Genomic DNA, 12,148 nt, shown 5'->3' with positions numbered 1-12,148 from the left:
TGGGGGCTCAGGAGACTTGAATTTTAAAAAGAGGCTTAGAATTGAAATCTAATTAAAAAAAAAAAGTTAGCTGCCTGAAGTTGAAAAATTTGCAGAAATGTTATTTAAGAAGAGATACATATAATTTTTTCTTAGTGCTTAGAAATCAGGAAAAAAACATTTTGACTGTTTTCCAGATATGTTTAGCAAAAGATCCTTTCTAAGGTTTGTCTCCTTCAGTTTCCCCTATTTATATGAGCGAAGAAGGGAGGAAATGTAAAAATGTGTTTTTAAAACAGGAGCTGACAGGAAAATGTGTGTAATTGTAGCATCTAAAACTTAGGAAGCTTTGTTGTCAAACAGTGTTTTATAAACTAGTTTCAAAGTGGCCTGCGATTAATCATTCTGATTAGTTTGTCACTATGTAAGATTCTTTGTATTTGGAGTAAATGTATGTTACGTACTTCAGGGGATTTTATTTATAATTACATTTTTTCTCCTTTTTGATTTAGGATATGATCAATTGCATTGGTGGAGTAAATGTGCTGTTTCCATTACTGGAGCAGATCAGTTTTCTTGGTGGACAGATTCCTGAGAAGTCTGAAGGGGAAACTCTACCTCCAGAGCCAGTCACTCCTGTAGAGGGAGACTGGGTGGTATTGTCATCCACAAAGGCTTCAGGTAGGAAAGTACAGCTGAACTGAAATAATTTTTAATCTTGATTTTTAAAGTCTTCCTGTGAATGATAGAAAGCTGTTTTATTGTGGTCTGGCTTTTCCAGAGTAACCTATGTAAAGCTGAAAGGCTTTCCTTGTTATCTGACATGGGTACTGAATACAAGGAGATCACTACTATGCAAAATTAACTTACTAATATATTCCAAATATAGCTATACTTAATGGCATTATTTTTCTTCTCCTGATTTACTAGTACATTAGTGTAACAGTATGCAGTTTTAAAATTTCTATTTTGTTCTGATTATTTTGAGAAATTATATGTGGTGCAAAACCTACTAATATCAATAGGAGGAGCTTTTCTACAACCTGAGTGCTGGGTCAGTCACACAAAGTCTTTCCAACAACAGATGTGGAAAGCTGTAACTGAAGAAGAAATTTGTCTGTAACCTACAGCCAGAGTCAGAAAGCAACTGAAGTCAGGACTGGGGTAACTTTGTTCTGGAGAGACATGAAATGTCTGTGGCTCTGCACTGGAAAAATCTGAAGATGGCCTACAGCTAGGGAATAAACAGAAAAGGAGTTGAGAAGTTTAGGAAATAGTGAGACATGTGCTTGATTTTGCTTCTTCCTTTCTACTTCTTCTACAGTGATCCAACAATAAACCATGAGGTTTTTGCTCTGTTTTGCAGAGGCACGCCTGGAGAAGAACATTGTTGCAACTTTCATCTTGATGATAAAACACTTCATTCAGAGACACCATGTTAATCAAGAAAATCTCATTCACTCCCATGGAGTTGCCACCCTAGGAGCCTTGTTACAAAAGGTGAGCAAATTTGAGAAACATCCTTTAGTAATGACACTGCTGTTGAACAGAAAAGAAACTCAATTTCATTTGGAAAAAAATAAGTTTACGAGATTATTTGATATTTTGAGTGCTAACGTCTCTTGTTATTCCAAAAGGTGCCAAGCAACTTAATGGATGTCAATGTATTGATGGCTGTACAGCTGTTGATAGAACAAGTCTCAGTAGAAAAGAACATGCAGCTTTTGCAACAGATGTATCAACATTTACTTTTTGACTTCAGCATCTGGAACAGCGGGGACTTCCCCTTCAGAATTGGTGAGTCCTTGGACTTGGGCAACTATACAAAGACAAAGAACTTTTCCACTTGATATAAGTCTTTATCAAGGTTCTAACAGACAATTTTATTTTGTAGGGCATATACAATATCTTTCTACAATCATCAAAGACAGCAGAAGACTATTCAGAAAGAAATATGGTGTACAGTTTCTTCTAGACACGCTCAGGATTTACTATGGGTATGAATTCTACCTCTTCTAACTCTTCCTCATTTATTGAATCTGGCTGTTGGTTTTTTTTCACTATCATCCCATTGAGAAAAATTAATAAATGAAACTGCAGGTTAGCTTCTGGTGGTTGATGTAATTTTCAAAATTACACACTTTTTTTCTATTTGACTTTCTACTTTTCCTTAATTTTTGTGATAGAACTACATAAATTTATGTTAATGATACTGGAAATGCATGGAAAAGTCAATAGAATTACGAAGTTGAAGGCCTGGCTATCAACAATGCAAACTAAGTCACAGATCATTAGTATTATGAAAAGAGGAAGTGTTTAGCATTTTGAATTCTTTTATATCCTTGTAGAATTTTAAATAGGACCTTTTAAGGAATTCTAGCTTTCATTCTTGGTTATTTATATCTGCTTATGAATATAGTTGTGTCATTGAGGAAGATTCCCTAGATACTTTACTCTTTCCTTTGGAGGGTGGGAGGGGGGAACCTGAAATCCTAACCTGTATCCAGATCAGTCCAAGTCTACATTTCAGGGCTTTTATAGACCTGGTAAGTCTGATCTACTGCTGCTTATTGCTATTCAGTTGCCTTACTTCAGTAAAAATTGATAGCTTGTGTAATGATACCTGGTAGGGGAGAAATTGCAAAACTAGCATAATCAAATTGCTGTTAAGGAGTTGAAGAACTTCTTTAGGTTGTTTTTCCTGTCTGTTGGTGTATAGGAGTGGCTGTAAAGACAGTGATTTGGCTCCTGATGACCTGAGGACAATACGGACATCCCTCTATGGATTGATCAAGTATTTCCTGAGCAAAGGTGGAACACATGAAGAAATACAGAGCATTGTGGGTTACATAGCTGCCACCAGTGAAGAGGAGCAGGTATCCAATACGGCATAAATGAATAGCTTAAACTGCACTTGTTTTGATTTTGCTTCTTGATATTTAGAAATTTTGTCCTGTGTGCTTAGAAGAGGAGGTATTCAAAAAAGTGAATACTTGATGTGTTGCTCAGTTTATTTGTAGCTGAGGCAGGTTGTAGAAGCACACTCGTAACTTGACAACGTATTCCACAGGTGGCCATACTTTTACCAGTTATGTTTTTTCCCCTGAGGAGGGCAGAAAGCATATAATGTATAATACTGCCATAACAAAATAATTAATTGGACTTCAACTGATCAAAAGTTGTAAGGATGTAGTCTCTATTTTGTAGACATGAACAGAACTTGAACTTGGTTTGTAGCTCAAATTATAGTTTAATAATGTGTTCTATATAGAGAAAAATGTATCCAAAAAGATCTAATTTTAAATTGAGTAATACTGAGCAGACACAATGTCTTCTCAATATAGGGTAAAACTTAAAAGTCAACAAAATCTTTCCCAAACAGAGCATGAATTCTGAATGAACTGTGAATTAATGTAGTTGTCTTAATTTTGTAGCTCTGTGGAATTCTGGATGTTCTCTTCAGCCTGCTTCATTCCAGCCCAACCCCAGACCAGCTTTTCTTACTACTTTTTGAACCAGGGAATGCTGATACTCTTTATGCTCTGTTATTGCACCAAAGATACTCTGACAGGCTTAGAGAACTTGTGTTTAAGGTAATGAATTGTATTATATGTTCTTAAATCAAGTTAAACATAGATTGGTGTTTTCCAGTGTTCTCCCTGCACAGGTGAATGCAATTGGTGAGACCTAATCATTTGAGTTTCAATTTTTTGGTCTCTCTTCTGTTAGATAAATTTCATTGTCAGATGCCATATTCACAGTGAAATTAGTATTCTCTTGAAGTATTTGGATCTTTGTTAAAAAAGAAAAAAAAAAGAGTCCATGGTCTGTGTTGTTTGAGTTAACTTATAAAGGAAACTTTGTAAAAGTGGACCATCATGTTATATATCCTGCTCTGGCAGGGGGGTTGGACATGATGATCTCTTGAGGTCCCTTCCAGCCTCTGATATACTATGATACTGTGATATCACACACAATGAAGTTCAAGGGATCTGGGTCCTCCTTTGTGTTTATTTTGCATTTGTGTGCTTTTTTTCTGCAGATCCTGGAAGAGATGCTGAAATGTACTAAAGTTTATGAACGTAGTAAGCACCGTATGAGACTTAGAGAAGTGGGATACTCTGGACTGGGGCTCCTTTTGAATGAATCACCAGTTCCTGTTTCTCTTATTAAAAACCTTCTTAACCAAGTTCTGTATGCAGGTAATTGGCAAGTATTGTGTAATTGGCAAGTATTGTGTAATTGGCAAGTATTGTGTAATTGGCAAGTATTGTGTCTGCCATTAGTAACCTGGTGCTACTCAGAGAAAAATGTGGGGTTTTTTGTTTGTTTGTTTGTTTTGGTGGTGTTTGGTTTTGTTTGTTTGTTTGAGCCAGAACTGTTTTATCCAAAGTTTCCAGGAGTCTCAGACAGCATTTTCTTAGCTCCTAGAAGCCTGTTTCCTTTATTACCCCTGAGTGTAGAGATGAACTCTGAAGCAGTTTTGATATTTAACTCTTACATTCTCCTGCGTGATATCAGTTGTGTTATTTTTTCTTTCTCTCCTACAGACCCTGCTGTGAACTATAAAGATCTCATAGCTGTAGTGCATCTGGCTCATAGATCAGATGTAAACATGAGGGTGGTTATCTGTAGAAAGGTTAGTTATCTTTAAAACTGCAGTCCTTTAAGCCCATAAGCTGTGATATCTTAATTATTTACTTGTATGCTACTTGTATTTAGCAATGATTTAAATTAAAAATTATGTTCATGTGTGAATGATGAATCTTGTGTATTCAAGTCCTTTTAAAAAGCAGAGTCTCTTTCATGATTCTGAAATAATTTGTGTTTTCTGCAGGTTAGAGATAATAGACTCCTTGAATTACTGAGTTTCTTCAAAGAGTGATTAAGGCCATGATTCTTAATAATATTAACTTATAGAACATATTTTGGTTCAAAGTAGTGGCCGTGGATGCAGGGAAGAGAGTTAAAAATAGTGACTTTTCCTGAACTGAGCTCTGTCTAGCTTGTTTCACAGGAATTAGTAGCACTGAATGGAGGTCTGTGTTACCTATTAAGACTTCTCAGTGTCATAATAGCGAAATGGTAATCTATGCTATTGGTAAACAGTTAATACTGCACTTTTCTTAATTTTAGCTATTTAATAGTTCCTAACCAAGCATATTTTTTGTTCTAGATTTTGGGGGTTTTGTAGTCCAGTGGCTCTATAGGATTATTTGTTGTGATAAGTAATTTTCTCAGGAATTGGTGCAGTGTGGATGAAATGTGAGGACTTGCCAATATGCTTTGATAATGTCTTTTCTTCCGCAGTCCTGACAATTAACTTTCTTTTTTCCCCCCTCAAATATGTATTTCTCATAAAAATTAATTTGTATCTTGTTTACTTCTTAACTGATTATGGCTCGTCTATGAGGTTAAAAAGGGCATAAAAGCTGTAAGACTGTAAAATGTCTAATTGACAGTAGAATGAATAGTCTTACAAGGTAAAATTAATGTATAAGTATGGCATTATCTTCTCTCCTTAGGTTTTGCACCTTTTGCATTCCCAGCTGGATGCAGCACAACAGATTTCTCAGCAGCTGGGCTGGCAGGACACTTTGGTTAGACTGTTCCTGAAAGAAAACTCAGAGGTGCGGATTAGTTTTAAAGAGAACAGGGCTGATTGCTCACGAGGAGAGGAAAAAAAGCTTCCTGCTGAAGAGCTTCAGAAACATCAACCCAATAAAACAGAGGGAGACAAAACTGGCAGCTTTGCATCTGTTAATGGTCTGTTTGATCAGTGGAGTTTAGAAGACAACAAATCCCTGGATGTACCCACTCATTTCTCTGTCATGCCACTGGAAGATGCATCCACAGCAGAGATGTCTTTCAGATCAGAGGACCGGCAAGAATTGTGGCACAGTAATCCTTCACATTTGAGTTTAGATCTGTCTAGCGTTGACTCTTATGAATTGGCTGATACTGTGAATCAGATGACAGATAGCCAGCCCAGCACACCATCGCCAATAGAGACCACAAAACCATTGTCTGGGCAGCCTGACAAAGAGCTGGGCATTGTAAATGATGGCCTCACTGCTGATCTGTCTTTATTTGAAACCCAAGGAGTAAGTAATTCATTCCCTCTGTGGTTAATTTCCCCAGATGTCTGCAATTCCTTTTTTTAATATCTGATGGATAATTATTGTCTTCTGGGTTTTTTTAACTCCTTGCATCTTCCAACAGATTTATAGGAAGCAGGAGTACTTCCTTTTATAATGTGTTGAGTTGGAATAGCTTTGATGTTAAAAAACCTCCCAAGCCATCACAAACATAGGAAGAAAGAATGACAAACTTCACCCCTCTCTTCCATATTTCAACATCCTTTATCTTCCAGAGGTAGCATAGAGCAGACTTGCTGTGAAAAAATCAAGGGTAGCTAAAGGGCGGGTTGAAATAATGATGTCAAGTCAGTATGTATTACAACATACAAACAAGCCACAGGCTCTTATATTTGCATTCTCCTGTATTTTATTTGGACTTCGGACTGCAGACTTCCCAAAAATGCTGAAACATGCAAGCATAAGGACAGTGGTGAATGAGAAACATTTTGAAGGTTTATAGACCAGCAGGCTTGTAAATATTTCTCTTACTTTGTAGGGGGGTGATAATGAACTCCTACAGTTACTTACAGACATCCTACTGTGTATAATGTGGAAAGGAATTGAAAAATCTGATGATGCTGCTTGGATTGAGAGAGGACAGGTATTTTCTGCATTGACCAAACTGGGGATATCTAATGAGTTGCTGCGACCATCTGACGAAATAAAACTCAAGTGAGTGTATGGTTCAAGGATGGGTCTTTTGATCTCTTTTGAGGAAAAATGGAGGAAGTAAGGAGCATTCACTAATGAGAAGGGGTGAATGTTTCCCAGCAAGGTGTATGTTTCTTTGTTTTCTTTTCACATACTGTCAAAAGTATATTCTGCTACCTATTTTATAGTGTCATGTGGTCGTGGGTTTTGAAACTATGTTGCTGCTTTCATGAGCTTCTCAGCCTCTTTTACTTCATTGGCTGATGGAGAAGACAGCAGTTATGTCACTACAGACTAAGAGATTCAATTAAATACTTAATTGGATTTTTTTAAAGCCACTTACTCTTAGAACATGTAATAATTACTTTGGGATTTTGTTTTCCATGCAGCTTACTGGAGAAGATGTTAGAATGGTCAGTCACTGATAATAGAGACTCAAAAGCTCTCCCTACACATGCTGAAAATGCCTTCAGGCTCCTGCTAATTGTACAAGACTTCCTGCATGCAGAAGGACTAGTTAATTCAAATTTGTGGACAGAAAAGGTATAGTAACTACGTGATGGAAGCACTGTATATGGGCTGAAATGGTAATGAAAAAGTTATCAGGTGTCATGCCTTCTAGGCATATGTTTTTAAACTATAAATATTACAGAGCAAGGTTTTATGATGGAGTGGATTAGACTGCCCCTGAATGAGTAAGAAAGTATTAATACCTACTACAGGGAATATAGTTAATTTTGCAAGTGAAATAGGCCTGTAGGTGGTGTTCTTTATTGAAAATCCAGGTCTCTTCAGAGCTGCAAATATTCAGATAATGTAGGAGCTAAGGAAATTATGTCACTTGTAGCTTAAGCAGATTTTGCACTATTTATCAGCACGTGTGACTCATCACATGTGTCTTGAATGAAACATCAGCCAAAACGCTGCTCTCAGCTGCAAGCTGAGAAATGTCACCTCAGGGCTTTGACCAATACTGGAGCTCAGACATGATTTTGTGTGTACATATGCAAATAGCTCTGTTTTGTACATCAGAGTGAGAAACAAGTTCTGAGGAAGAAAATTACTAGCAAACATAATAAGTAGTAGGGTAAAGAAGCTTTCTATCATCAGGACGTTTCTTCTGTCTTCTCGGCATCTATGTCGTAGACACCCATAATTTGCCTCAACGTTTATACAGTTTGTGGCAATGGTCTTGCTTCCTTCACTATCTGAATTGTCATTACTCTTCCATTTTTCAAGGCGTAAGGGGAGAGGTATTATATGGAAACTATCACTATATCGTGATAAATCCTTTAAAAATCAGGTTTCTAAAGACTACTCTTTTTGAAAAATAAGCATGATGTTAAGAGTCATCAACACAGTAATTCTTAAGTTGTTCTCCAGAATGCCTGCTTATAAGTAAACACAGATAAATCTTGAAGCTTCTAGTTGTTTGTTTTTAAAGTGTCCTATTGATAAAAACCTTTGCCTTCTGTTGCAAACTAGCTTTGTGACATCTAATAAATGAGATCTGAACTTTGGAGCAATGAGAGCTGTGCTTATTACCAGCTCTGAATCGAGAATAACAGTACTCCCATAAATTATCCTCCACTGTGCTTGAGAAGAGTTTTAACCACTTCAATATTTGAAGCAGGACACCTTTCAGTCTGCCATGATTGTTGAGCTTAACGAAAGAATGGGTTTACATTTCAGTAATTTATTGGGGAATCTGTCCAAGTATATTAGTTTTAAGCAAACATTTCTGGGTAGTGAATTGCACCATTTGCCATGTGATTATTTTGTGCAAATCTTCTGTTTTTACAATAGCTCTTGGAAGAACTGGTGACCCTCATGGACAGCCTGTCAGTGTGGTACTCTGCTGGCCTAGAAGCAGTCAGACTTTCACAGGTGCAAGTCCAGGTGCTCCTTGGATTCATTGCACAAGATAACTTACAGGTTTGTTGCAAATTCCTGCAAAGAGGCTGTGTTTTAAGTGCATATTGATGTAACTGTTGTAGTTTATAGGGGAGAGACTGATTGCAGTCTGCCCTTCTACAGAGAAGATGTTTTAATGGTTCTTAAAACTTCCAAACTTACTCTAGAGTTCTGTCAGTGTGCAGCTCCTGAGAATGCAGAAGATGTAGAGAGCAAGCTGTTTGAAGGCAGGACTATGTAGGTGCTAATGGCGTTAAGATAGTGATTGTAGTCGTGACTTTTTATTTCTCTCATAGAATACATTTATTGGTGTGAATGTATTCTGTGGTAGAAACATGTACTATAGAATGGGCTCAGATTTACATCCATGAATTGCACATAAGCCTGGACTGTTCTGCCAGGTCAACATTTCAAACTAAGTTAGTAGAGCTGTATCTGGAATATGAGCTCTTCAGTAAAGCCAGGGTTTGTAGTTTAGGTTCGGCATTGCCTTAATGCAGCCACGTGACTTTTTGGATTGCAGCTGACTCAGGTTTGGTCATGATCAGTGCCTGTATTTGGCATATGTGTGTGCCTTCAGGTTACCTGGGATGCAGCTAGAATATGCACATACTTCTTTGCTGAAAAGATAGATCACAAATTACTATTTTAAGGACTGTGTTAATTTTTTCGTTGTTTGTCTGTCTAGGTCTGTGCTATGGCAGCAGCCAAACTAAACACCCTCCTTCAGACCAAAGTGATTGAGAGTCAGCCTGAAGCATGCTACCTCTTGGGGAAGCTGGAAAGCATCTTGAGTAGATCAATTGAAGAGAAAACAGAGACTTACTCATTTCTGATTCCCCTTGTTCGGACATTGGTATCCAAGATTTATGAACTTCTTTTCATGAACCTGCATCTCCCTTCACTGCCTCCTACCAATGGCAGCCCATCTTTCTTTGAGGACTTCCAAGAATACTGCAGCTCTGATGAGTGGCAGGTTTATATTGGCAAATATGTAAGTCGTAGATTCTTTTGTATCGATTTCCCTCTCTTTTTAACCATGAAAGCAGAGCAATAAATTCAGAAATTCCATTGTGCTTTCTGTTTTGTTGTGCTGGAACTAGATTATCCCAAATATGAAGCAGTATGAAGAGAATTCATTCAGACATGATAATGAGCAGATGGCACTTTATTGGAAGGATTGCTATGAAGCATTTATGGTGAACATGCATATGAGAGATCGGGAGAGAGGAGAAAGTAAGCTTAAATTTCAGGTAAGGCTTGGATTGAGTGCTAGTTTCTCTTAGAACTAGCTCAGGAGTTGCTTTCTGCGAGCTGGAGAAACTGAATTCCAGGATAAAACCTGTGTCAAGTGATTGCAGGGTGGATGATTGATTGTTTTAAGATTTTATGGGCAGTGTGACTATATAAATTGTAGATACGAATTTTAGTTGTGACGTTTCTATTTAAGAGTCTTATTTGTAAGCAGATAAGCAGAGTCATTTTAGGGCTGTAGGCCTTCTTCATAATATAACAACCTAGAATTATGTTTACCTGTAAGCTGGATGTTCTTTCACTCTGATGTGTGTTTTGAATTATTAAGACATCATCTCCATTGTGAGATGAGCCAATGTGATTTTTTTTTTAAATTTTTGGGGCTTTTAACCATATTTCAAAAGAGTGAAAACATTTGAAACAGTGAATAATTCCTATTTAATATGGGGAAGAATTGTTTCTGAACTGAACTTTGTGTATAAGTTTAAGACTCAGTTTAAGTATTTATAGCAAATAGAGCACAATTGTATTTCTCTTATTTTCTTTATCCCTTCTTAATAAGGATTCTTGTAGCAAGTCTTTTTTATTCGATTAGCTTAGGGAACAATATAATGTGAGTCACATTCTAGAATACTAGTGCTATTATTTTTAATGATCTTTCAGGAGCAATTTGTGGAACCATTCAGCAGAAAAGCTCGACAGGAAAATCTGCGATACAACAGTATGCTAAAGCAACTTAATAGTCAACACACAGCTACTCTGAGACAGTGGAGAGCAGCCCAGCTTTACTTGCTCTGTGAACGTGGTCCTTGGTCTGAAATGTAAGAGTGAAGTTCTTAAACTGTATATAATGTGTAGAAGGAATTTGGTCACATGTCTAACAGTTTCCCATATCTAGAACTTTGTCAAATTGACTCTGATGACCATTCTTGAGATGTGAAGTTAATATTTAATGTATCTTTTATAATGTTTTCTGCGTTTAATTACTCTACATGAAAATCCAAAGTCTGATGTGTAATGCTGAGATGGTTATCTGAATGTTCTTTCCCAAAAAAATTTCTTGGCAAATAAAAATTAGCTATCAATAAAGTGACTGCAAAAACTTTTTGAGAGCTCTTATAGGTCAGTGGTTCTACTGGAAAACAAAAAATAGACTCATTACATAAAAACTCAAAGTCTGTATTATGAAGCTAATTTCAGTTTAAAAAAGTGTATTTTGCCTGTTTAGCTTTTGGGGAACTTCTGGGTAAATATTTGTTTATTTATTTTAGCTTTTCAATTGTCATTAACTGAAAGTGTAAACAATTTGAAGTATTTCAGTAGAAAATACATAGTGTTTTCAAAGTGCTTTAGTCTGATGGGAGCTGCAGTATGAAATATAAAACTAAAATAAAGTTTATTGCTTTTGTGGTTTTTGTATTTTTCTAAACATTCACTCTTCCGTGATCAGTTCCTTCACATAGGTCTTCACCTTCTTTTAACTGTTTTTATGAATATTCTTGTTTTCCTAGGAAGCAGCATCCTATTCACTGGAAACTTTCAAATGTGGAAAATTTTTCACGTATGAGACTAAAACTAGTGCAGAATTACAACTTCAACTCTCATCAGGATGCTAGTGACCAGAGAGATAATTTAGGTAAAGTTGTATTTGCTATTTGACTTGGGATTCTTCGGTCCTTGCTGAAGAAAGATACACACATTTAGTCTTTGTGTTTAAGCATCAGTGTATGGTAGACACCTAAATCTTGATTTTTCTGTATTTCCTCTATAGTAAAATGTGTAACATAAGAGTTATGCTTTGACTTCAGACGTCATCTTCCTACTGAGTAGAATTCATTTCTGCATTCATTGAAATGAGTTTTTTATTGTTTGTTTTATTTTAAAAAAATTAAAATAAGCACTCACATAGTTTCCTTGCATATGATTTTTTTTTAATGGAAAAGAAACAGATCAGAGTAAACAGGCAGTATTTGTTTAAAACTTTCAGACCTCATGATTAAAGTGTGTACATATGAAGTGCTCTGTTTCAAAAGTGGGTCCAAGAGCTGAATTAGTAATATAAACTTTTTTTAAGTTAGGTATATCAAGACTCAAAAAAACCCCAAAACACTCTTGTAAACCTAAGTAAGCAAAACCCAAATGCATTGTATTTCTATGAAATCTGCACATTTTAACAATGTGAGGCAGAACACTGCAAAATATTTTATTGG

General features: G+C 36.5%; 1 protein-coding gene across 1 annotated transcript in view; it reads left to right on the top strand.

The window, feature by feature from the left end:
• NBEAL1 (neurobeachin like 1) overlaps nt 1–12,148 on the top strand; it is a 71,060-nt gene that overhangs the window by 39,279 nt on the left and 19,633 nt on the right. Inside the window, exons 19-34 of the mRNA XM_054381365.1 lie at nt 492–660; nt 1,346–1,479; nt 1,617–1,776; nt 1,874–1,976; nt 2,699–2,855; nt 3,414–3,572; nt 4,022–4,181; nt 4,530–4,618; nt 5,505–6,083; nt 6,616–6,791; nt 7,160–7,313; nt 8,577–8,705; nt 9,373–9,678; nt 9,788–9,937; nt 10,602–10,759; nt 11,450–11,574. Of these exons, the coding sequence (XP_054237340.1) occupies nt 492–660; nt 1,346–1,479; nt 1,617–1,776; nt 1,874–1,976; nt 2,699–2,855; nt 3,414–3,572; nt 4,022–4,181; nt 4,530–4,618; nt 5,505–6,083; nt 6,616–6,791; nt 7,160–7,313; nt 8,577–8,705; nt 9,373–9,678; nt 9,788–9,937; nt 10,602–10,759; nt 11,450–11,574 (2,908 nt within the window). The remainder of the gene's footprint in view (nt 1–491; nt 661–1,345; nt 1,480–1,616; nt 1,777–1,873; nt 1,977–2,698; nt 2,856–3,413; nt 3,573–4,021; nt 4,182–4,529; nt 4,619–5,504; nt 6,084–6,615; nt 6,792–7,159; nt 7,314–8,576; nt 8,706–9,372; nt 9,679–9,787; nt 9,938–10,601; nt 10,760–11,449; nt 11,575–12,148) is intronic.

The sequence above is a fragment of the Indicator indicator genome, chromosome 5, assembly GCF_027791375.1.
Source record: "Indicator indicator isolate 239-I01 chromosome 5, UM_Iind_1.1, whole genome shotgun sequence".
Taxonomy (NCBI): Eukaryota; Metazoa; Chordata; class Aves; order Piciformes; family Indicatoridae; genus Indicator; species Indicator indicator.
This window is presented reverse-complemented; position numbering and strand designations above follow the sequence as displayed.